Raw genomic sequence first — 27257 nt, forward strand, 5'->3', positions numbered from 1 at the left:
TGGATATAGGGGAAATCCATATATAGAAATTCAGACGGATGTAGATTTTATAACTGATTTCACAAAGCGTCACAAATGTAATATCTTCCGATACTGGTGGTCGTCCAGACCCCTCTGCCCCGCACAGACAGCCTTCCTCTTTGAATTTTTTGTGCCTTGTCCAAATCTGCTTTCCAGTTGGTGCATTTTTATCGAATTCTCTCGAAAATGCTCGCTGCACACTCTTGTTTGACTGTGTACAAGCATATTCTAACACACAAAATGCCTTTTCATTTCCAGTGAACATTATTCTTCAACCTCACATTAAAAATTAAACTTGGTTAGTTTTTACGCATTTTGTAATTTTGTAGAGATATTTGTGGGTGAATTGGCTGTTATTAGACTACCAAATGATGTCAATTTTTTTGGGACACCCCCCTGTATGTAATATATTTGAAACCCATATTTTACCACATATCAGATTTCTGAATGGTTTGGTTAGCGAACTACAACTCCCAGCATGCCCTTCTGTGTTTTCGCCGTACGTGGCGGAGACCCGCCCCGAGGAGGAAGTTACAGGTCAGAAAGCAGAAACAGAAGGCTGGTCGAGATTATAAGCAAATAACGGAGATGATGCACTGGGTAGAATAGCTTTCGACCGAGGCAGCGTTTCTGTTGCCCCTTTTTCATGTGTGAACTTCCATCTGTTCACAGCCCTTTTCTGCTTTATCGCTCGATTCGCTGACAACACGGCGGCAGCGGCCTCATGGAGCACATCCGAACACCAAAGGTAATGGAGATACAGTACAAAGCTCAAGTCAGATTCTTTTTCGAAATTTTCCGTTCCACCTTAAATGGTGCAGCAGTTTCATTCTGGTACCCGATGCGCCAGAATGTAACTGCTGCACCATTTAAGGTGGAACGGGCAAATTCGAGCAAGCAGCTGGCGAATAGGCAGCCAACTTCAGCCTCGTAGATACATCAGCATTAATTTAGAGCTTTTCTTGCTTGTCATGGGATTTCACCCTTCTTAATGGGGTTTAAACCAGAACTGTTCATAGTCGGCTTTTTTAGTTGTGCTGTTTTGCACTAGATGACAACACACGAGACGTCATATGTTCATTTGAATTAGATGATGCGGTTTCACTCTGATTTCGCAACATCTAGGCAGATGCAGTTATGTTAGCCGGCTGATGTTGTAGCAACACTGTAATATTGACTTTACACCACTGAAACAGCTTAATGTTGTTTGCTTACTTACTGAAGCTGGTCCAGTTGCATTACCCATATGACAAATGATGAATGGTGCTTATCTGTGATAAACTGAACTGGGTCTACACTTCTCTGTTGGGTCTGGAATTTTGCTTGCTGCAGCAAAATCATTGAGCAACCTTGCATTTCTGAGCTATGGTTATGTAGGTTTAGCTGGAATAGCCTTCCAAAGAGGCCATTTTGTAGAGACATTCAGCAACCTGATACTGGATTTGACAGCCGTGGATGGATGAGCCAGCTCCAGAAGATGTGGAAGGTGTTCCTGCTGCAGCAGAATAGGCCGGGTAGTGCTGCTTTGCTGGGGTTTGTGGTTTTCTGAGCAACTAGTGGTTATTTATTCCTGGCATTTCCTTCCTTTTTGAATGTCTCAGCCTGGTATAGGGTCAGGTCTTGTGTTGTGGCCATCCACAGTGTTTGTAACGACACTGTGGTGGGTTGTACATGCGTCTAACGTTGCTTTTGGTTTGGTTGAATGTTCTGGTTCTGCTCATGTTGTGCTGTTTTGGCTATGAAGTGTCAATGTGATGTTCTAAAAGCATCCAGGCACCACTATTAAAGGGACTCAGCTTGTATAATCTCCATTGTAAAGTACTGACAACAGAACAGGATTCTAGAGCAGCCACACATGAGCCTAAGTTCACCAGGCCTGAAGCCGAGCGTCGGCCAGAGGGGGATACAGCCCACCGGTATTGGGCTGTGGAGCAATGGAACTACGTTCTATAGAGTAATGGAGCTCCATCCAATACCTTTGGGATTGGATTGTTGTTTGTGATCCAGATCTGATTGTGCAACGTCTGTACTTGACCTCACTAATGCTTTTGTGGCTGAATGCAATCAGACCACTAAACAGCAGCGTTTCAACATCTAGTGGAAAGTTTTCCCAGAGGAGCAGAGGCAGCAAAAGCTAAAGCCTAGGTGTGCTTTTAATTTCAGCCATCATGATTAGGGAACCACACCCAGAAGCAGCTTTAAATGGCAAATTACCCACCTAGGGATTAAATTAACCTTACTTTCTAGTGCCCATCTGCAGCTGTGGCCTACATGAATAAAACGGCAAGGGATTTATCTAGTCTGGGATGATATTTTAAACTTTTCACATATATATCTGCCGATACATTACATAAACAGTTATAAAATTAGTAATTTGTACTACATCTGCCTGGATTAGCATTACAGAGATATATAGCAATTATTCCTATAGGGCTACACGTGTCAAAAAATGAGTAAAATGCAGACATTTTGGCACCGTAGCCCAGCATCACCTAAACATTCTGCTCTTCCGGAGTATGACAAATATCAGTCAAACCTAAACATCTGTCCAGTGCTGATATTTTTTGTAAAGCAATTAACTGACCATACCCATATGATTTTAAATGATCATGCATTATTGAAAACGGCAGAGATTGACAGAAGGATGGACGGATGGATGGCTGGATAGATAGATAGTAGTGGTGTCAAACTTAAGTTGATAACGTGTTAATGCGTCAAATTATTAGTGGCACTCATTTTTATTTAAATGCCATTGATTCATTTTCATAGTTTGACCTTTCATATCATCCATAGTTCCACCCTGAAGCCCAGCTGCTGTGCACTGTATGCTGCTATGACTGACTATGTGACTGTAGCCCTGTCATTCAAATAATAGCTTCTAAATGGCGAGTTCTGTTGACGGCTCTTAATAAAACAAATGATATTTCCAGCTGCTGCAATGCCATGAATTGTCACGTGTTTCACTGAAGGATGTAGAGTCTGAAGTATCAATTAAAGCCAAAACACAGCACAGAAGCGGCAATATCGGTAATATCAGTAACCTGAGCACTGGAGCTACACTACAGTGCTAGAGGAGAATTATGGTTAACTCAACAAGATGTACAGCGATAAGATCATGAGAAGTTATGACTGCAGATGAATTGGAAGCCTGGACGATGAAAATTAGAAACTGTTCACACGATGGAAATCAGTGCTATTTTAAATGTTCAGGTTAACATGAACTCTGATGATAATTTTACTGAACTATTGAAACATTTGTACATACATACGTACATGCATACTTAATTTATCGATTGCCTTGGGGGAATTTGCATGCAACAGTAACCAAAAAACATGAGACATTGTACATGAGACACTGACAATAAGTACACATATTCACACCTAGACACAGCGCAAAGACTTCAGACATTGTTAATCATTGAAATTCAGGGTTTTGTGGAATGTGGACAATGAGGTTTAATGTGAAAACGTTCATGTGTGCAGAACATTAAGTGTATAATTGTTCTCAGCTTTTTAGTGCGTAGGCCGAGATCTATCCCATGATGACCAACCAGTCCCCCATACTTCTTCCAAAATGACTGGTGAACCTACATATATCTTCAGAGCTTTTGTATGTAATGGTGATAATGGTGAAATAGTGGTGAATCCAGAAAACTATTTAGCCTTACAACGCCCTGTGCCTCTCCTCCATGAGTGGATCAAAAAAATATTGTAAAACAGTATCTAATGATGAACTAGTGATCTAGTGATGTAGCTTTTAGAGACATTTAATTCTGTCTGGCTTCTATCACCACAACTGTGGAAAATTCAGATTCTTCTTAACAGTTTAATCATGCAAAAATGTAGAAAAATTGGTGGAATTTCCCTTTAATGTTTTGTAATATAGAGGGCAAGACTGTCAATAGGGAGAAACTGGCTTTGGCCACTTTGAGTACTGGGCTGTTATGTGTCTTAATAAATACAGGGTCAAAAGTCAAGATCCACCAAAATATCTGTAAGATGCTTTATGTTAGGTTCATCTCATCATTACAGTTATGTTCTAGACCAAATGGGTTCAACCTATGGTGCATGTTACCCATTGATCTAATATATAATGATAATGATGAGATCAATCTAACATTGACAACTTTACAGATAGTGTAGTTAGATCATGACTATTGCACATTCATTCAGTTGTAACTGTACAGTACATTTAAAGGTGAGAGCAGTGGATATACTATTATATTATAAAAGTAGGTGCGCAACTGATCATAGAAGAAGGATGTAGAAACCCTCCTTATTAAGGAGGATTATGGCCTGGGGAAAGAAACCGCACAGGTGCTGGTCACGTACTCTTATATTGTTTTCTGCTGCTTTAATCTGCAAGAGCGTTTTATAAGGGATAGTTACAAACCAGTCAGACCAGCCCAACCTACGTCTCTTCCAGTGTTCTTCTATCCTTAGAAATGTGCTGTCAGATTTCAGGTTTCAATAGAAGCATCACGAATGAGCAACATGTGAGCTGCTGTAGTTTCTAAAGAGAGATTTCCCAGTTTAAAGACTAGGACACCCTCCTCTGATGAAGTATCTTGAAGGTAGAGTTTAGTTTTGAAACATTACAAGTGCTTTGGGGCAGATACGTACATGATTTCCTTCACTAGCTGGTTAATTCTTCTACTAGGAGTAATTGTACTCCTTAAAAAAAGAAACAAAAAAGGTTTGACCGTCATTTGAGTCGTGTGATGTATTTACATAATGCTTGCTGGGTATTGTAGTGAGAGAACACTACCCACGTTTACATGCAGCCTAATAATCCATTAATAATCCAACTAATAGCTCAATCGGAATAGAATATGTCCATGTACACACTTCAGTCGGAGTAGTCTAGTCCGATTGAGGCCATTCGGAATACAATTTCTATCCGATTGAATGAGGTGGCTAATCCTGTAAATAATCAGTGAAAGAGAAGAATAATAACCACGTAAATGCCTGTATCTGATTACGTTCCCAATCGGAACGTTTAAGTACGTTCTGATCATGTGTGTCGCATCATAGCTAAAGTATAACGTTCAACATGGCGGAGCAGAAACTCGTCTGCAGAGGAGACGAAGTTTATGCTCTGATCTTTAAAAGACAATAGTGGGACGGACGTCCAGCTTATGTGTCTCAGAACACAACGTCTCCCTCTCGGCCTTCTTTAATAAGTACATGTGAGGTACATTTTTCTGAGTCTGACATCATTTTAAAGCAATTAAAAACAAGCGCGCCAACTGAAAACTCATCTCACTGACTGAAATGTCATGGTAATATTTACTCTAAGTGGTACTCCATGCATGCGCATCATTTTGGACCAGATTACTTGTAGTGCGCATGTAAACGAAGTTTTTCCATCAGATTGTTGAATAGAGTAATAAAGTATTCAATTGGATTTGCAAAAATCTTTGCCTGTAAACGCAGCCATGATAGATGGAATTCTGTCAAACCATTAAGGATGAGCGCTGCGCTACAGAAAACTGCATAACAACATAAATAACAACCAAATGCTAGTTTTTTTTGCTGGAATGCTCCTTTAAGCTGTGAAATAGACGACCAGTGTGAAGTTGACCCACACTAGAAGAGATAGAACATCTAACCTCTGCTTTCTCCTCTGATTATTGCCTTTCAGTGTCAATTTGGTTAACATTTTTGACTCTTACTCCATTCAGATTTGGTTCTAGCCTTTATGAGTCGTTTTTAATGACCCATAGTTGTTGCTATGTTCTGTCAGAATGACTGATGCATGATGTACTTCTGTCCACAGGTAGAGCAGGTAAAGCTGCTAGATCGCTTCAGCAACAAGTCCACTACAGGAACTCTCCACCTGACCGCCACACACCTGATCTTTGTGGAGAGTAACGCATCCAGTGCTCAGGAGTTATGGGTAAGACAACTTCTCAGTACTGTTTCAATACTGTTTTTACCAGACCCTCGCTGATTTCGCCTCAGGACTGTTACACAAGGGGACGAAGATTTGTCAGTCTGAACGCACTCCCTCTGGGCTAAGCTGTCCCAATGACTACCTAATTAGCTAGCTAAGCAAACTTTGTAGTGACGTCTGAGTAACATAAACTTGTGTGAGTGTTTGCTTAGTCTGGCTTCATTGCGTGTTGTTTTTGTTATGGCTAGCTGTGCAAGCCTTAGCTTGCTGGCAAGCTATCACAGTAAAGTAATACGCCCCGTCCCAAACCGCATACTAGCACACTATATAGTGTGTAAAAATAGCACATATACCGATAGAGGTGCGCTCATTAGTGTAGAATGTGAAGTACAGAAGTGTGTGGTTTGGGACGTGGCGATGAAGTTACATTAGCAGGAATTGCAGAGGGACAAATTACATAAATCCCAGCTTAAACATAGTAAATCAAGTGGTTTTTTTGGCATGTTCTGCTGTTGAAATCTACATTTACGTTGACTCAATCACACATCCCTCTAAAGGGCCATCTAACAAATGTAACTCAAGCTAATAGAGTAGATGAACTGCTTTACGATGGTGTTGGGGATTCTCTCAAGAGTAAATGGCTAAGTAATATTGATAAGGGTGTGTTAAAAGTAGCATTTATTGAAAATAAGGACTTAAGCCAGCATTAATTTATGCGTTCTGACCTGATTATAGTCACAATTTCCAGTCAAACTGTGCTGGTCAGCTCAAGCCTGAGATTTCTGAAGAACTTGGAAAATTTGAGGAGCACTAATTTTTTGCTTCTCTATCTAGTTTCAGTTGAGCACAAATGTGTGTGATGCAAAGGCCTATTAAGCTCAATCTCAATTTTGCTCATTCTTGTCATGATCTGTAAAATTTTAGAAGTTGTTCAGTGTATCCAAGGCTTTACCCGATCTCAATATGTCACTACACCAAAGAGAGGTTTCCTTTTGATTTCAGCATGAAAGTGGATTAGGCCAAAGGAACAAGGTTAGTAGAGCTTTGCTATTGGAGTAGACACTGTTGCCTAGGAAACCTGACAGTGTGGCATGTTGGGAAGTGTAGGAAGACCAGAGGAGGACAGGAATACAAATGGCCCACATGGCACAGGTGACAGTCAGATATACACCAGTGCCTCTGCCCCACTGACCTGATCTGACACAGTATGTTAGCAGAGCTCAGAGAATTGGCCTTATCTTACAGGCTGGAGCTCAATATCATGGTCATAAAATGCTGCCTGTTTGCACAGAGATGTGCACACCTACCATATCAGTGCTCTGTGTTCCATGTGGTTTTATGCAAGATTCTTTTCTGTGCCAAAGATTACAGGAGGAAAGTATGTTTCTAATGTGCATAGGTGTAGTTTCTGCAGGTGTCATTGCTACATTCTCTAAAATCCAGTTTTAGAGAAAGTAGGTTATGGGGGAAATAAGCAAATAGCATATTTCTGCTTTTACTACCCAGCAGTACTTGGGATGTTACAAATAGATTAATAACATGGGTGGATTGATCAATTTCAAGTAAACTACATGACTGATAATGGGCTCAGTGTGCTACAGCATTTCCATGGTTAAGCTAGTAACAAGTTCTGAGAAGACACACAAACTATTACTTGCAAAATGCTAATGTTATTTTTTTTCTCCCTGATCCACTCTGAGCCAATGCAACGTAATTTCATTCTAAAGCACGCTGTATGGTGTAAATTTGAATGACACTAAAGTCTGTCTAAGTCTAAGTTATTTTCCTGAAAATGAAGAGGCAAATTAAATTAAATATTAATATTTTCATTATATAAAACAACAGATATTTCGCACACTCACTGACATTAACTTCCTTGCTGTTATTACCAAATAGATCTATTTTTTCTTCCTCTTTGTCTTCTTTGCATGAGTGTATATATATATTTTTTAATGTGACTTGGTGTGAAAAGACCTCATGACAACTAAACATTAAGCTAAGACCACTTGCCTGTGTAACAGCGCAGAGCACTCATGCATAAAAGTGGACAGAAAAAAATGATAAATTCTGCGTAGCAATTTCCTGACCGTTATGAAATATTGATATTAAATCGATAAGTGATCTCAGCTGTAGTTAACATTAACGTTAACTATTCCCCTGTCTTGCAAGCCAGACTTCTGTCTATTGTCAGAGAATGTGACACTATTGGTTGCTTAAAGCTGGGTTTATATTTAACTCATTGTAACTTGCTGCTCACAGCGTGTTTAGCGCTTTATTCAAAATGAAAGAATTTGAAGGGAGGTTTGCTGAGCTTTTTGCTGGTTTGCATCTACAGGAAATTGTATGATACCTCTGTCATATCATATCAGAGAGAATACTGCAACGACCCAAGCACTAACTATAAGCACTAAGGTGTTCGCTTCAGGTTCTCATGCCATCTGTGGAGTCTTGCATGGCACTCTGCTGCGAAAGTATAAATTCAGTAGAGACGCTATAAAGGAGGAAACTGGTCCCAAATGTATGGGAAAGCTCGTAATGCTAAACATGGCGTATGTTTCCCAAGAAATCCCTGCTTGCTGTTTAAGCCGCAAGTGGGAACAGCTCCCCGTTTGTGTGTTATTTGAGCCAAACGGTACTGCTGATTGTACCAGTGATTTGAAAAGTTCATTTGGCTTTTAGTGTGAAATTTATAGGTCTCTGCTCATTCACTGAGAAGAGTCTGATCTTGGATATGTGGAAATAATTGCCTGGCGACATTGCCAAGATGGCTGTTGAGTGGACAGACTTTCATATAAGGACTTTGAAATCAGGCCTTAATGTGGTGAAGAACTACTTTGACACAAAAGCTTCTAAAACTACTTACTTTCATACCTTAAAGAAGCTGTTGAAGAGTCTTAAAAGATGCCGTAAACTTCACATGGACATGCAGAGACATTTACATGGACATGCTATTCGCTAATCAGAATGCAGCTGACGAAATCCGATAGTTGAGGCCAGCTTAGCATGAAATAGATAGACGATCCGTATAACTGGGAGGGCTGAGACTAGCTGTTGCTATACAGAACTGAATTTTGTTCCAAATAGTAAGCTAGCTCCTATAGCTAAAGCTAACAAGTGCTTGACATTTAACATGATGAGAATTATTGTTAAACGGCATGTATGAAATTTTGGCAACAATAAAGCCAGACTTAAGAACAACCCAGCTCAGAATACTAACATCTAGTGTTACCTAGCTAGCTAAGTAACATAAGTTATGTACGTGTTACGTAAGTTTTTGTTGTGTCTGTACTGAGTGGAGTGTACAGGTTCCAACTTTATGTTTCCATTTCCTCTGAAAAACTGAGGACTGCTTATGTGCCTGAAGCCTTTTCTCTTTGCTTGGAGTTTTTCTTTGCCTTGTATTGTGCAGTACATATGCATATTTTTGCATTCAAGGGCAAAAGGGTCCCTCTATGCAGAACTACAGATAAATGTGCATTTTAATGACTCTCCAGACCACGGCTTTCAAAACAGCTATGCAGCTAATTGAATGAATATGGTAATTATGTGCCTTTGGAAACTCCACACAAATGCCTCTTTTAGCTGCATTCATATGCACATTCTGAAAGGCGGCTGGGGAGGTGTTGGTGACTTTCAGTGTGCCCCAGAACTTTGAGTCAAAGGAGTTGAGAATAATTCAGGAGTAACAGATGGAAACTGTTTGATTTGCTGTAAAAATGCGCCACACATAACAGGGATACTGTGTGCTTTCTTCCTGCAGATCCTTCATCACCACATAGCGTCGGTGGAGAAGCTCTCTCTAACCACTACTGGCTGCCCGCTGCTTATCCAGTGCCGGAACTTTAGGGTTGTACACTTTGTGGTCCAGCGCGAGCGAGACTGCCATGACATCTACAGCTCTCTGCTCCGGCTGCTCCGGCCAGGTGGGCACGTGCCAAGTTTGAGGATGGAGAAACAGTGGAGTCTTTCGCTGTGTGGAGAGTTTATTGGCAAGATTCACCATCATGCATCGGTTTTGTACAGTAGTGGAGAAGTTATTCCTCCCCTTTTTACGTCTTATATGCGTTTTTTGATTGGTGAAAAGCATAAAATGATGATTATAAATCATAAGGCACATGTATTTGTACTGATGTGTTGCATTTTTAATGGATTTGCACATACTTACTTACTGGCATGCTGAACTTAAGCGAATACACTCGCACACTAACTGACTTGAGCATGTAACACTTGATGCCGTAAAATTTTTCAGAGGTACTTGGAAACGAGCGGATATGAGCAGGATATCAAAACTCATTACAATAAAAAGTATTGACTCAACTCATCATGTGAGCTCATCACATTATAGCAGCCTCATTTAACTATCTGTTGAATGCATAATTCATTTTAGGCCACACTTTTAGGGGAGAAGTAGCTTCCCCAGTTTTGTATAACAGTTATGCTGAATCTTTGCAATAGACTTGCCACACAGCAGAACGTTGTCATACTTACATTTTTTTTATATTTGAATATTCTCACAGTTGATATTCAGTTAAATAAGAACAATGATTCTCACAGGGTTTGCTATCATAAAACACTGGTATTTACCAATACTTGCGCTATATTTTATGATACTCAAAGTTCATCAAAGTGTCTTCTTTGATATGAAGAGCAGGTTTTGTCTAAGTAATGATTTGACAGAACTCTTTTGGCCCAAAATTGGTTTAAACACCTGAAAAGTTTGAGTGCTGACATCACAAGGAGATTGAATGTGGTGTATGGCATTATTGTCATGGTAATATTGTCACAAATGCTTGGATATGTGTGTTCTTCAGTGGGTTTGTTAGTGGGTTGCAAGGCAGCTGTAAAAGTGCATGTGTCATATATACAGATGACCCCAAATATGATACGCCTAGCATGCTGTTGGCCCTTCGTGTGCTGCCAAAACGGCTCCAACCCACCCAGGCATGAAGTTGCCAGTTATACAGAAGTCCTGTAATTTGAGGGGTGTAGTCGTCACGGATTGGACTTGTTTCAGCACATCCCATAGATGCACCATCAGATTGAGATTTGGAGGCCACGGCAATACCGAAAGAGGCTACTACTAGTGGAAGACCATTGCTATGAAGGGCACATAGGTGGCATGTGTCAAAATGGCATCCACATGACTATCCAGACCCAGGGTTTCCCAGCAGAACATTGCCTGGAGCATCACATTCCCTCCACTGGCTTCTCTTCTTACCACAGTGCACCCTGGTGCCATCACTTCCCCCGGCGCACATGACCCGACCCGTCCACATGATATAAAAGAAAATGGGACTCATCAGACCAGGCTGTCTTCTTCCATTCCAACCGCACAGGGCCTTTGTTGTCTCATTTTGAGCTAATAAGACACAAGTTTTCAGTGGGAGACAGTGCTGGACCGCAGACAGGCCATTCTAGCAGCTGCACTCTCTTTATGCATCCATGCTGTTGTAACGTGCAGAATGTGGATTGGTGTTGTCAGTTAGAAATAAATAAAAGTGTTCAAAGGTCACGGGTATTCAGTTGTGGTTTCGGCCTTTTACTTTTGCACATAGATTTCATCTGGATTACCTGAATCTTTTAATAATATTACACACTGTCGGGACTTATTCTTGTACTCAGCCACTGTTGTTATTGTTGTTGTTTTGTTATTATTGTTGTTGTTTTAATGGAAACTGCTTAACCCAGCAGCGAGTACTTCAGCAGAAGCAAACCCAGAAATGTGAAGAGAGCGTAACAAACCTGACTTAGTCTTTTTAAAAAAACTGAGGCAGATGGACAAAGAAAACAATAATTTGTATTAAATACATTGTGAGAAAATGAAGTTGTCCCAAACTTTTGATGAGCAGTGTCAGCTCAACAAAGTTTTGGGAAAGTCAGAGGAGTTGATGAGCATGTATTACGCCACAGGTGCAGAGGTCATGCTTTGATGGCTCAAGGGCTCGGAGGTGTGTATGTGTGTCCAGATGGTGATCTGAATGCATCTGCTGCCTTGTACTTTGTTCTCTCTGTAACTGTGTAATTGTCTTTGTGTGTGTGTGTGTGTGTGTGTGTGTGTGTGTGTGTGTGTGTGTGTGTGCACAGTGTCATACGGTGAACTGTACGCGTTCTCCTACAACCCGAAACAGAACGAGCAGCAGAGAGAAGAGGGCTGGCAGCTCATTGACCTCGGGGCAGAGTTTGAACGTATGGGTGTGCCATGTGACCAGTGGCAGCTGACAGACGTCAACAGAGACTATAAGGTAGATGGAAAAGGTTGATCTCTATACATAGAAACATAGAAGATACCCTATATGTCCAAAAGTTTGTGGACACCCCTGCTTATTATTGAATTCAGCTGCATTAAGGTACTCCAACTGCTGACACAGGAGTTCAAATACACACAGCTTGTGTAATCTCCATAGAAAAGCACTGACAATAGAACAGGATGCTCTGCAGCAGCCGCACCTGAGCCTAAGGTCACCATGTCTAATGCCAAGTGTAGGTTAGAGGGGTATGACGTCTCCCAGCATTGAGCTGCAGAGCAGCGGGACTGCGTTCTCTAGGGTGATGGTGCTCCATCCAATACCTTTGGGTTGAGTTGGAGTGGCGTTTGAGATCCAGAATTAATCATCCATACCTGATCTCACTAGTGCCCCTGCTGCTCAATGCCATCAAATTCTTACAGCAATGTTCCAAAATTTAGTGAAAAGCCTTCCCCGAAGAGTAGACAGTTGCTGCCGCAGCAGGGGACAAACTCGTTTTTAATACTCGTAATTTTGGTAGAAACACTGAATGAACAGGTGTCCGCAAACTTTTGACCACGTAGTGTATTACGTGTTCTTCAGAGATGCTAGGACTAGGTCTGCACAATTCATATTGTAAGTTATAAGACTGGTCTTTGCAATATTGATATCACAGATGATTGCAATATCCAAATAAACCTCTTCAGTGAGGGCGTTTATGTGCACGTTAGTGTTTATGTGCAGACTAAAAATATGATCAATATCTGATTTCAGCAGTTTAGTGTAAATAAGTGTTCATGTAAACTGCATACTACAGTATCTTTTAATCAAATTAAACAATTTATACCTGTACCAATATGTAAAAAACTTAATAATAAGTGTCATTTGTGTTTTTAAATTGGATTTGATGTTACATGTCATTGTTCGGTGGGTTAATTGGAAGCTTGCAAAGCAACTGTAGAAGTCATTTATTTATTTATTATTTAGAGCAGTTATTAACTGATTCATGTCAATGGAAAAAGTTTTTCCATTGTCAGATTACAGTAACACTTTACAACTGCAGGCCTTAATAAACAGCAACTTAATAATTTACTAATAATTTGTTAATAATTACACAGTAGTTACATTTGCATATACACATTTGAATTACTAACCAGTTACTTGGCGATTTGTACTCACAACTCATTAATTATATAACTTGAAATGTTAAGCATTTATTTAGTTGCATAAAATAAATTTGTAAAGTTTATGATTGAATTGGCTGTGATCAATTTTAATTGATTAAGTATTTATTTACAGTCTTGATATTTGTGATATTTCCATAATGCTATGATAATCATTATTTAGTGGTTAATATATACTTTTTAGAACATTTATTAATCTTTAATTGGCCCTTTTATGTTTTGTCTTTATAATGTATTTATACATACAGTATTACTTTTTGCACTTAAATATAAAACATTTATGAACAGCATTTACAGTGCTTTAATTATTTGCATGTCACTAAGTAAATGGTTAATAATTCCAGTGGTAGCAGTTAGTAGTACACAAGTAACACTTATTTAGCTATTAACTATCATTACCAAACTTTTAGATATTAACTAAGTTGATATTTTTGGGGGGCTGTTATTATTACGTGTTACCCAAATTACTTTTTTTATTTTGTACACATAAACATACCTAATATGTGCTGTGACCATCCTGACCAAGCTCAGGCGTCATAGAAGAGCATTCAGCAGCTGTTGTGATCCAGCAAATTCAGATAAATTGTCCCACCAACTGAGCATTTAACAGTGTAACATAAAGGATTCTCCAGTGTGTTTAATATGGTGCAAGACACAACATGTCTTAGTACTAAAGCCCTGTTTCTGACCTCTGAGGTTCTATTTCTTACCCTCCTCGTGATAACCCTGAAGAGTCTGAACAAAGGCTTGCTGCTTAGTTACCCAGGATAATGATAGAATATCCGTCAGTGACTCTAATTCAGGACGTTGTCGCCCTACATTTTACTCTTATGAGGTTATCAGGCAACCTGATTAGATTTCGAAAGAACATCTTACAAGACAAAGGACCTCTGTCGTGGGAAGAGTTGGAAGAGCCTTCACCTCTTCTAGCAAACAAGTAGAAGCAGCTATCTGACCAGATACTCAGCATACAAAAAACTAAACGCAAAGGTGCCAATAAAAAGGTGCCATATTTTTTATATAGATTTGTTTTTTTTATTTGAATTGTTTTACCTGACTGGAGGGTTAGATATGTGTCATATCTTCTTTTTATCAGGCTTTAAGTTGAGCCTGATTAAGAAACAAAGAATTTTTTTCAGTATTTCCCCCCCTTGTTTTTATCAGTGGTGCCAATAATTGTACACTACGTGCCAAAAATATTTGAGCAATATTTTCCGATGAAGTCAGTTTGGGTTATTCTCACAAACATGACAAATACTGGGACCATTTTTGGGAAAAAAATGTAAACTATATTTATTTATTTATTTTTATATATATATATATATATATATATATATATATATATATATATTATATATATATATATATATAAAACTACTGCCATAGACTGGCGACCTGTCCAGGGTGTTTCCTGCCTTCCACCCAATGACCGCTGGGATAGGGGATAGGCTCCAGCTCCCCTGCGACCCAGAATGATAAGCGGCTTAGAAAATGTGTGTGTGTATTTAAAACTATGATGTCTGGTTGGATAATTAAAAGCTAACTTGAATGGTCTCACTGGTTTTAAATTCATTTTTAACATTATCTCCCAATTTAAGTGACCAAATTCTCATCACCGCAACAAAACATTAAGATTTGAATATAAATATATAAACAGTGTTTTTCCCCCACTTTTCTTTTCATTATCTGTATACTGCAATCAGACTAAGTACTTTAAAGCAGATTATTAAAGCATATATGTTTTACATAGTATAGTGTTTTGCAATTTTCTTATTACCCCAATGCCCTCACAGCCATTAAGGTTTTTCTTTTTACTTGTGCCACATAACATTTTGTTGTTTTAGTTCACATCCTTAGAGTTTAAAGGAAAGGATTCAACACTTAAAAGTAATGCAAACTATTTTTTTTATACTGAAAAGTAGATAAATAAATAAGAAACAAGTGTGTGGGTGCATTACAGTAATGAGGATTAGTGTAAAAAATGCCCAAAAACTTGGAAATTGAAGTATGAATAAGTGTTTCCAAACCTTTGGCCTGCGGTATGTATTTATATATGGCTTATATAATTGTCATTTTCTGTGGTGCGTAAATGATATAATAACATGATGCACTGTTTTCCATCCTGTTGGGCAGGTTTGTGAGACATACCCCAGAGACCTGTACGTACCCATTACAGCCAGTAAGCCCATCATCGTTGGAAGCTCCAAGTTCAGAAGCAAAGGCCGCTTCCCTGTCCTGACCTATTTTTACCAGGAAAAGAAGGTAAGAGTCCAGCACTTTACAGAGAAAGTATGGTAGCGGAAGAGTGTCCAGTTGACCTAGCCATGCTCTGCACACAAATAAACTTCACAGATCAGTGGAGAAAATTCAGTTCAGCATAATGAGAAATCGTAACACAACTTTTTTTATTGTCAAGAGTAAATTATTGATTTCAAGTGATATTGATTACAAACAGTCATATGCAAAGTCATTTAAACGGTCAGATTGCATGTTTTGTTGATTTTCTAACTGAAAATATGAAACACATCCTCTACAGAGAGCACACTTAAATATGATATTTTTCTGCAAATTTTAGTGGCCAGTGCCTATTTATTTGGGTGAGTTTTGGGAAGTGAATTTATAAAAGTATAAAAAAATTAAATTTTATATTTTTTCTCAGTATGTTAAATTCAGTAAATGAACACTGATCATGCATTAAAATTTGCACATCTTTAGAGGTTGTGTTACTTCTGTTTTACTTAAAGTAACAAAACGTAATTTGACCAGGGGTGCCCAAACTTTTGCATACGACCGTATAAGTAAGGTCACACTGTTAGGATAGATCGAGTGCCTAGTTTCAGTTAGTTACCACAACCCAATCCAGCTCAGTAGTGGATTTTAAACAGGAAATTCAACGTTATGTATCCAATCTACAGTCAGGCCTGAATTCATAAGGTTGATTTTTGTCAGCGTTCTGTAAAGCAGGGGTCTCAAACTACCGGCCTTCATATGGCTCATCACATACTCACAATTTGTCCTTAAATACAGGCCACATAAATCATTTTTTATCCGTGACTGAATATTTATGGATATATGTGCTTCACTCACTAGACTTCCTGGTTAGTTACCTAACATAAGCTATATAAGATCAGCTTAGCTAACACTGTTAAAAGCTAAAATAAGAAATTGCATCCAAGAGAAACCATTTAAACGAAGTCCTGATGCAGTGTGAACGATGCACACAGAGTGTAACTGTAATTTAGCTATGAGTAACTTAACTATTATTCTAATTTAGACTGAGTGTTAAATCTTTATTTGTGGATTCATACATTCAGGACATGTGTTTGTGCCTCTACTGCTACTACTAGAACTGCTTCAACTACTACTACTACTAATAATAATAATAACCATTATAACTACTATTGTTATTATTATAACTGCCACAATAATAATTAGTAGTTTTGGTTCCTTATTAACATTGACTAAGATACACTTTTATGTATATGTTATGTAGTTAAAATTCATACTTGGGGGAAAAAAAAATTGGTCATTTTTTCCCTGTGTTTTTTGATCCAACCCTCATGAAGAAGGTTATTGGCCCCCAAGGTTTAAAGCTTGTCCAAACAGTTATAGGCGGAACATGGACAGGTCAATTTCAGTGGGTTTTCACCCTTTTTGTACTCTCTGGCCGGTGGGCTTTGACCTTGTCGTAGTTGTTCAGGTCGTGGCTGATATAGGCTGCTTGTTGAGTTCTTTGTTGACAGTTATGGGAGTGGATAATGTTTGCCTGTGCGTGGTGAATGAGATAAGACCTGATTGCACAAAGACATAAAACAGCTTTCTAATAACGTCAGCCTGATCTCTCTCTCCTGCCCACTCTTATCAGGAGTATTTGTACTGGTGCCAGCTCACTACCTACTCACTGTTCTGGTTAATGGTATTAAACTTCCAGACTGTCTGTATTTACCCTTCTGTCCTCCTGCCAGTGGACTGTGTATGTTTGTGCGGTGGCTGAGTTGCACGCTTGTGTGTGTTGTGTGTGTGTGTGTATCGTAGGCCGCAGTGTGTCGGTGCAGTCAGCCTCTCTCCGGCTTCAGCGCTCGCTGTCTGGAGGATGAGCACATGCTACAGGCCATCAGCAAAGCCAACCACAACAACCGCTTCGTTTACGTCATGGACACGAGGCCTAAGGTACGTTACCATTGGAATCACTTGCCATATTGTGTGTGTGTGTGTTATATATCACTAAATAACTTCTTGTTGCTTCCAAAATACTTGAATTTGCCACTCAAAAGTTTGGAATCCTTTTCATATTAAACATTTTTGTTACTTTATGTATAATGACAGCTTATATGATGCAGGTTTGACAACTGTACACAAGACAACTAAACTAAACAAAACATCTGTACATCTAAAGTAGACAAAAGAAACTTTTAGATGCTTATATTCAGCATTTTGCTGTTGTCGGGACAAAACCTCGTATCTCCATTTTTGTCGTGTTTCAGTTTATGACATAATTTGAAATTGACTGTTGTCCTTTACATTGTATGTTAATTTCATGATGAAAGGACCAAAAGAAATGACCCAAAATGACTTGGAAAAAAGTCTGGTTCCATTGACTTACATTGAAAGTAAAGTATATTTTTCCTTCTGCTGTAAAGTTACCATTTTGGAGATAAGAGGTTTTGTTCCGACAACAGCGATTTCAAGTAGTTTCAAGAAGTTGTTCAAAGATAATATACTGTAATTATTTATTTACAGGATTGTATTGTCTGCCTTGAGCCCTTATGAAGTACTAGGCACTATGGATGTTCATTTTAAAATTCATGCAGCTATTTTAGAATCTTCTACAGCTCTGTACATCATTCTGGACACATTGAAAATTTCTTATGTATGTATGTATATATTTATTTATTCATAACTTCGGTTTAATTATTTGTAATTATATAAACTTAGCAATTGCACAGGACTAGTATATTGGGATAAATTTATACATGTATATGCCACCATACTGTTTTTTTATGATTCCAAACTTATGAACCGTAGTGTATAATACACTGCACTTATACACAAATAATCTCTTTGTTATCTGCCTCAAGATTTGACCACCACTTTTAAAATATAAGGCGTTTTAGATATTATTTGAATTATAACTGCAGCATTTATTAGCATCAGGCTTTTGATCCTCTTCTCTGAATGTCTTCTAGTTGAATGCGCTGGCGAATCGGGCAGCGGGGAAAGGCTATGAGAATGAAGACAACTACTCCAACATCCGCTTCCAGTTTGTGGGCATCGAGAACATCCACGTCATGAGAGCCAGTTTACAGAAGCTTCTAGAAGGTCTGGGGACGAAACGTGTTTGGAAATGTTGCACATTACTTGTTTCCCATCTCAGCTCAGTGATTCCTGGGGTTGTAGAATCATGCTGAATCATGATTCTTTGAATCATCCTTTAAATGCATTATGGAAACTCAAAGTTTACCACAAGTTGATTTGATTCATTAGTTGTGATACAGGACAATTAAAAATACACAAATACACAAATGTGACTTGAGAACGCACCAAGCTTGGTATCTGTTTGAAAATTTTAGACCAAGAATTTTATTTAAATAAAATAAAATAATTTTATTTAATATTATTTTAATCAATTAGAATTCCAGAATCCATGTGGATTCACCACATTCACATCAAAGCATCATGACACATCGATGCATTTGTACAACCCTAATGAGTTCTCTCTCTGTCCCCCGTCAGTGGTGGGTACGCGCTCTCTCTCTGTGACGGATTACCTGGTAGGACTTGAAAACAGTGGCTGGTTGCGCCACATCAAGGCTATTGTTGATGCTGCCATTTTCCTTGCAAAGGTTGGCCTCAACTTCTTACATAGCACATGCATACACACCCTACTCATGTACAGTACTGTGCGAAAGTCAGAGGCCACCCTTATTTATTTAATTTGATTTAGTTCTATTCAGAACAGCTGGAGTTATTCATTTGTGGGGCGATATTTCTGAGATTATGTGGAAGATAAGCCATTTGCATATGGAAGGAGAAAAGGAGTTTTTAATACTCAAAAAATGATCCAAAAATTGATTAGTAGACCACCGAGACCATCACCATCAAAATAAACAGAGAGGAGAAAATCAAGCTGCTTCAGATCAGAATCCACAGGTGTTTCTGTTTATCCTTCCACTGTGAGAAGACAACTCAGCGCTATGGGTCTGAAAGGATGTGTAGCTGTCAAGGAGACAGAAACATCAAACAAAGGAGGTGCTGGTGTTCTCAAAACTATGGACTGACCACCCTGGGGTCCAGACCTCAACATCATTGAATGCTTCTTTGAAAAACTGAAAGCAAGTCTCCTGAAAAGAATGGAAGTTATAATAAAGGCAAAGTGTAGAAACACTAAACACTGAAAATTTGAATATATTTAAGGTTCTTGTGTTATTTTCTGTTAAATATATTTTTCTGTTTTTTCCTGATGCTGAAAAATGAATAAATTATACCAAAATGGTCATTTTGACTGGAAATTAAATCAATGAAGGGTGGTCTCTGACTTTTACACACTATTGTACGTGAGTTGTATATCAATTAGCTTTGTCTTCAGTGGCCTTTGTGTCCAGATAAGCTTGTGATTTTCAGCTTGTGCTGTCTTGGCTGTGTTTTTGTTGCAGGCAGTGACTGTGGAGGGGGCCAGTGTGCTGGTCCATTGCTCAGATGGGTGGGACCGCACGGCCCAGGTCTGCTCACTGGGAGCCCTGCTCATGGACCCCTATTACCGCACTATCAAAGGCTTCATGGTAGATTTCCATTTGATCTTCACTGTAGTCTTCTGTAGACCTTGGTGATCCTCAGAGACCCCCTGCTGGTGCTCATTTGTGTTCTCTTCCAGCACCTAAAACACCTGAGACACATAAGCAGCCTGCAGTCAGGTGGCTTAGATGCATTTGGAGCAGGAGTAGAACAGAAGTGTTGACTGGGGGGTGTCCCCAGGGGCTGGCTTACATTATAACAGTTCACTGTAAATCTTTGCCACAGAAAGCTGATATCACAGCAGTGTTTGATATTTCTTTCATGTTCTTTAAGGTACTTATTGAGAAAGACTGGATCTCCTTTGGGCACAAGTTTGCAGACAGGTATGTATGAGCAAGCATGCTGTGTATGAAATGTACACTAGAGTGTAAAAGTGTGGAATCACTTTTATTTGCTTATTATGTTATTAATAAACTATATTTAATATTTTGTTGTTGTCGGAACAAAACCTCTTATCTCCGAAATGGTAACTTTACAGGAGAAGGAAAAAACATGCTTTACTTTTAATGTAAGTCAATGGAACCCGATGTTTTTCCAAGTAATTTTGGGCTGTTTCTTTTAGTCCATTCATCATGAAATTTACACACAATGTAAAGGGCAACATGCATATTCAAATTATGTCAAAAACTGAAAAGCAACAGAAATTAAAATACAAGGTTTTGTTCCGACAGCAGCGATATATACAATAAGATGTTATGTGCGTATTTCAGTATTATAACGTAGACAGCAAAACATCATTTTAAATGTTTATCCACTAGTCTAAGTGTTTTGGGAAAAACAAAAAGCTATTAAATGATATTATACTGTAATTGCCTTTTTAATATGGACTATTTTTTAAATTGTTGCTGTCCAAAAAAAGGGACCTTTTTTCCAATTTTTATTTTTCTACATCATTTGAACACAACAGCTGCCCTTTACATTGGGTAAAAATTTCAGCATGAATGGTCTTTCTTTTCTTGACAGTAAAAGTAAAGACAGTTTTTACCTTCCCCTGTGAAGTTGCCATTTTGTAGATCCGTTGGATTCTTTGTATTGAAATAAAATTTGGTCCCCCTTTATATTAAGTGTCTCTAATAACTGTGTAGTTACATGTGAACAACCTATGCAACAACAATGATGATTGTATTGTGTCACTGTTACAGATGGATTACAGAAGTAGACCTTATGTAATTACACAAGTGTATCTTAATAGTTGTAACAGCCTATTCTCTCTCATGTAATAACATTAATGCGATTACATTTGTAATCAGACTGGAACAGCAGTTTTTTTGTTTTTTTTTCCAGCAGTAAAAGGAAGTATGTAATAACTTACATTAAGACATTACTTACACTGTATCTGCCAGCTTTCTTGACTTTCAGCTAGCATTTATGTTTAACTGTAAACCATTCTGTAGTGTGTCAGTACAGCAGATGACCCCTTATCTTAAAATGTAACTTTTATGACATTAATTAAATGTGTATTAAATGTGTATTACCCCCAGAGCAATGTCTGTATCACCACTCCATTATTACACAGTGCCTACATAACAACGACACAGGAACTGTCCACTTATTTTAAAGTGTAACTTTAACACTACACTACAGGAACGTTCCTGTGTAGTTGTTATATAGGTACAGTGTAATTATAGAGAGGTATAATCAGTGTGATATTCATGATACACGTGTAATTACATAGGCCGTTCTTCTGTAACATTGGCTGTCATCAGTAGTTACAGTGTTGTTACATATGTTATTCATGTGTAACTACACAGTTATTAGAGACACCTAATATAAAGTGGGACCGACGCATCTGATTCGCAGAGCATATTTTGTGCACACTTGTTTAAAGACCTTTCAGTGATCCCAGCATTAACGGCTCTTTGTCACCTCCTTAGGTGTGACCAGTTGGACGGGGATCCGAAGGAGGTGTCTCCCATCTTCACGCAGTTTCTGGAATGCGTGTGGCAGCTAACAGAGCAGTTCCCACAGGCCTTCCAGTTCAGCGAGTGGTTCCTCATTCAGATCCATGAGCATGTCCACTCTTGCCAGTTCGGTAATTTCCTAGGGAACAGCCAGCGGCAGAGGGAGGAGCTCCAGTAAGTGCGTCGTATCATGTGCACACACGTGAAAACATTTCCTTCTCTTCACCAGGCTAATGCGCAGCATGTGTTTGTAATTGCAGATTGAAAGACAGGACGTACTCGCTGTGGGATCATCTGTTAAGCGAGCAGCAGCTTTATCTGAACCCTGTGTACAGCCCCAGCTTTGCAGAGACACATCCTGTCCTGGAGCCCTCCACGCAGGCCTGGAACTTCAAGTACGCCCACCCCAACTCCACTCATAAACAAACATCTGCTGTAGAAGCACTACTAGAGCTGGATTAGTTTTACCAGGGAAGGTTCTGTAATGTTAAGGCTGATTTGTACAGGATATATGATTCTAAAACATCTACCCATATTTTGGAAATCTGCCCACAGCATACAGCACATCCCTATACTGCAGCCTATACAAAGAGTCTGAACCGCAAGGAATCGATTTTGTTTTGCAAAGCTTAGAAGGAGCTGATCTTTATGGGCGAGAAGTTTGACACCGCATCACACTTCACACTAAATGTATAGACTTAAGAAACTAACACTTATTGCGCTTCTTTCTAAGTAGCCCATGTGAACATTAGCAGCATTAGCCACTGCCTTGAACACCACAACTAGCAAGCAAAGTGATCTAACATAGCATTTTTTAAACTTCTCACCGAGCTACAGTGGTGAGGGGTGCTCATCATATATTTTTCAGACTTTTAGTAAACCTCAATGATAAATGTATAGATGGTACATATGCCAGTGTGCTAATAATACTATGTGTGATGTGCTCAAGAAAGCATGATGTCATTTATCCAGATAACATATCGTCATGTTGCCTACCACTAAACACTGCACTCAATAACAATAACAATGCAGCTCGGCCATTTCTTTACCCACGTTTTGTTTCCACGTTACTATGAGGTCATTTTGAAGAGGACTGTTATTAAAGAAGGTCAATCAGTCCAGAATTATTAGTCTGAGGGTAAAAACTACACACATTGCAGATTTGTGCTGGATTAAGTCACCAAACTTAAACTACAGTAATTTCCCAGTTTAAACTAATCCAGACATCCGGACTAGAGAGACATCCTGCAGACGATTGATCTCTGTGCATTTTGTGTCCCAGGTTCTGGAGGAACATGTACCATCAGTTTGACCGCTCAATGCACCCACGCCAGTCTATACTCAAACACACTGTAATGCTGAAGGAGAACAGCAAGGAGCTGGAGAGCACAGCGCGAGAGCTGCAGGCAGTGAGTACATTCTCTTTCACTCTCTTCAAGCCTCCTACAACGTCCTTCCTTTCTGTGAGGTCACTAGGTTTCCTTCTCGCCTTCGGTTATTTAACTTTTCCACTTTCCTCTTTTAAACTCTCCCTCTTTTCTCTCTACCTCTTTTCATCTCACTCCTCTCCATTGTTGTGCTTCTCATATGCCTCCATCTTTTTATATACACCGCAGTTCAAAAGTTTGGAATCAGCATTTAAAATTTTGAAATCACTGTTTTCAATCTTATAAAACCAGTGTTTTGCAGGTACATGCATAAAATGCTCTAATTCTTATTCTGGTATTCTGTAGCTTCACTGGTTTTAAAAAAAACTGTAAGCTTTAAAAAAATTGCCATTTTTTGGGGGATGTTTTTTCTCCAAATGGCTATTAACTTCATAGGCTCATTGATTAACTTCTCCTGGCATGCCGAAGTACAACCGATTTGTTGTTTAGTTACATTTGCACCTCCTACTTAAAATATGGACAATGAATACATATTTTATGCAGCTGTCATTGTATTTTAAATAGCTGCCTGGTAGAACCTCTGCTGTAGATGATTCCGTAATAATTGGGAAAGCTATATTAGATTAGTAATTATAGCTACATTATGTAAGATTTGGGAATTTGGAGACCTCTCTGGCAGGAATGTGTAATTGCGCCCAACGTACAGAAGAACGTTTTGTAAAATCGGTTTGTACTTCGAACCCTTCCCCGTGCGGATGAATCTAATGATTGCAATCGCTTTGAAAGAGAATTCTAAGAGAACTTGGTCAAAACGTTATGAAGGATGTATCTTCTTAGGATGTGAGTGAATTATCAGCTGTTGTCATCGGATCTTCATCAGTATAATGTTGGTTTTGCATTTGAGACCTAACCATTGAGCAAGACCTTCTTTTTGAGCCTGTGCGTGTGATGATGATACCAAGGAGGTATGATGGGCTGCAAAATCTCACCCAATGACTCTGACTTCAAAATTATTTCAGGCTTTACAAGGTGATTCACAGCAGCACTTGCACACCATTTTTTAGCATGTTTTTTTTTTTCCTCCTGACTCACTAATGCTACTACTTACTATGTCCAGTTTTGAGAATTGCCTCAAATTTAGAAAGTGATGATCGGATCTCTAGGCTTGACGATGATATATAAATAGATGATTAGAGTAGATTATCATTTAGTAAGTCCTTGTTGATCCCACTTACACACTGCGAAAGTTATTAGTGAATAAAATAACACCTTTCAATGTTACAAATGGCTCCAAACTTTATCTCTATAAAACATGCCTCCTTCTATCCTGATCTTATATTCTGTCTCTCCACACTCCTCCTGTTCACTCTGTTCACCCTGGAAGCCTCTTGTGAGAATCTCTTTGCTCCCTTTGTTCCTCTGATGTGACGCATGCCCCCCTTGCCCCTCTGGCTGTCTTTCTCTCCCTACAGAAACTGCAGAAGTTCGGGGTGAGCACCTCTCCGCTGGAGCTCCACAGCCAGCAGAAGGAGCGCAGCCTCCCTCCCCGGCCCCAGTCTCTCATCCTGGGGGCCCCGCTCAGCCGCAAGGAGGCGCAGCAGGAGAACGAGGAGGAGGAGGTGTACGGTGAAGAGGCGCTGGAGGACACTCCGGGTGGCAGTGGTGGAGAGCGGACAGTAGAGGGCAGCAGTGCCACAGAGAACGGCTACGGAGAGATCCAGGGCTCGTTCGGCTCCAAGAGTGAGCCAGCCATAGTCAGCCTGGAGTTCGGAGTGGCACGAATGACCTGCTGAGAAACTGCAAAATACTGGAGGAATCTAGAAGGACTGGAAAATAAAGAGATTTGTATATTCTTCAGGTTCAGCGAAGAGAAGTGTGTGTGTGTGTGTGTGTGTATGTGCCTTCACTGAGGGCTTTTGTGGTGACCTCCATATGTAAAATAGGAGGATGAAGGAATGTATGGAAAGGATCCACTACAGATCTGATATATCTGCCATTGTGTTGAATGAGAAACATTGTTTTGCTTTTTTTTTAAGAATGTTAATAGCACTAAAAGAAAAAGATTAAATGTTTAAATGAAGAGAGGACAGAATCTCTTCAACTAAAGCATTTGGTGTTTTTGCCTTGGTTAACAGCGGGGGTCCTAAAGTAGAGCCCCCGAGACAGCTTCATCCCTTCATTTTTTACTTTTTTCTGTGGTTGAATATTTACATTTGACGATTTGCTTTACCTACCAGACGCTGTTAGACACCAGATACCAGACACTGGCTACCTGACACAAGCTATATAAAGTAAGTTTAGGCTGATGATTACATTATTAAAAGTAAAAATAGAGCACTGCATATGAGAGGAACCATTCAAACGAAAACCTGACACAGCATGAACTCTGCATACTGAACAGATATGGCTGTAATTTAGCTCTCACTAAATTTACCTATTAAATCTGCCTTTGTGGATTCATACATGACACCGTGTGTCAGAATTAGTAAATGAATGTCATTAGAAAACAAATCCACTGAGAACACGGAATTAACCTTTTTTTTCCAACTCTTTACTCTCAGTAACTTCGCTCACCTTCAGCAGGAGCGGCAATGCTATCACAATAAGAGTCCCTGTATAATTCTACTGTTACATGCAAGTTTACTGGATTTAATTGAACACTAAAATATTTATTAAACACTATGTGCTTATAGGACAATATGTGTTTATAAAACATTGTGTTTATAGTAGTATATATTATTAGTAGTGGTAGTACTAGTCATCATGGTTTGTGGTGACAGAAGAGTAAACACTGGCTAAGATATGCAAAAATAAAACTTGGAAAAAAAAATAACGTCAGATGCAAAACTCAGTAACACTTTGCTGTAGTGCGCTAATCATAAGGCTACACGACACCTACATAAGCTTGTCATTACAACTGACATAACCCTATATAAATGTTTATAATGTTTATTCTAATATCTAATAGCTATAAAGGTTACATTTGCCAAGACAGATGACTCCTATTGGAATAAGCATTGATAAACATTTATGCAGGGATATGTAGATAGAGAGATAGATTCACTGAGCACTTTATTCGGTACACCTACCTTGTATCTACACTCATTGCCCATTTCATCAGCTCGACTTACCATATAGGTGCACTTTGTAGTTCTACAATTACAGACTGTAGTTCATCTGTTTCTTTGCTATCCCATCTTTACCATGTTCATCAACAGTCAGGACCCCTACAGGACCACCAGAGCAGGTACTATTTGGGTGGTGGATCATTCTCAGCACTGCAGTAACACTGTTGTGGTAGTGGTGTGTTAGTGTGTGTTGTGCTGGTCTGAGTGGATCAGACACAGCAGTGCTGCTGGAGTTTTTAAACACCTCAGTGTCGCTGCTGGACTGAGAATAGTCCACCAACCAAAAATATCCAGCCAACAGCGTCCTGTGGGCAGCGTCCTGTGACCACTGATGAAGGACTAGAGGATGACCAACACAAACTGTACAGTAGCAGATGAGCTATCGTCTCTGACTTTACATCTACAAGGTGGACTGACAAGGTAGGAGTGTTTAATAGAGTGGACAGTGAGTGGACACAGTGTTTAAAAACTCCAGCAGTGCTGTGTCTGATCCACTCGTACCAGCACAACACACACTAACACACCACCACCATGTCAGTGTTACTGCAGTGCTGAGAATGATCCACCACCCAAATAATACCTGCTCTGTGGTGGTCCTGTGGGGGTCCTGACCATTGAAGAACATGGTGAAAGGGTCTATTTATGAAAGAAACAGGTGGGCTACAGTCTGTAATTGTAGAACTACAAAGTGCACCTATATGGTAAATGGAGCTGATAAAATGG

The 27257-nt window shown here is 39.3% G+C and overlaps 1 protein-coding gene across 1 annotated transcript; it reads left to right on the forward strand.

Annotated features, from left to right (window-relative positions):
* Nucleotides 1–532: 532 nt before the first annotated feature.
* Nucleotides 533–25512, forward strand: mtmr6 (myotubularin related protein 6). Its single transcript, XM_036558421.1, has 14 exons — nucleotides 533–769; nucleotides 5801–5920; nucleotides 9678–9840; nucleotides 12002–12159; nucleotides 15459–15587; nucleotides 17361–17495; nucleotides 18512–18644; nucleotides 19059–19168; nucleotides 19979–20104; nucleotides 20391–20440; nucleotides 21992–22192; nucleotides 22279–22413; nucleotides 23301–23427; nucleotides 24879–25512. The coding sequence occupies exons 1-14, from the start codon at nucleotides 746–748 to the stop codon at nucleotides 25197–25199; spliced, it is 1932 nt and encodes a 643-aa protein (XP_036414314.1). The 5' UTR covers nucleotides 533–745; the 3' UTR covers nucleotides 25200–25512.
* Nucleotides 25513–27257: the final 1745 nt, after the last annotated feature.

Source organism: Colossoma macropomum, unplaced genomic scaffold (genome assembly GCF_904425465.1).
Source record: "Colossoma macropomum unplaced genomic scaffold, Colossoma_macropomum, whole genome shotgun sequence".
NCBI lineage: Eukaryota > Metazoa > Chordata > Actinopteri > Characiformes > Serrasalmidae > Colossoma > Colossoma macropomum.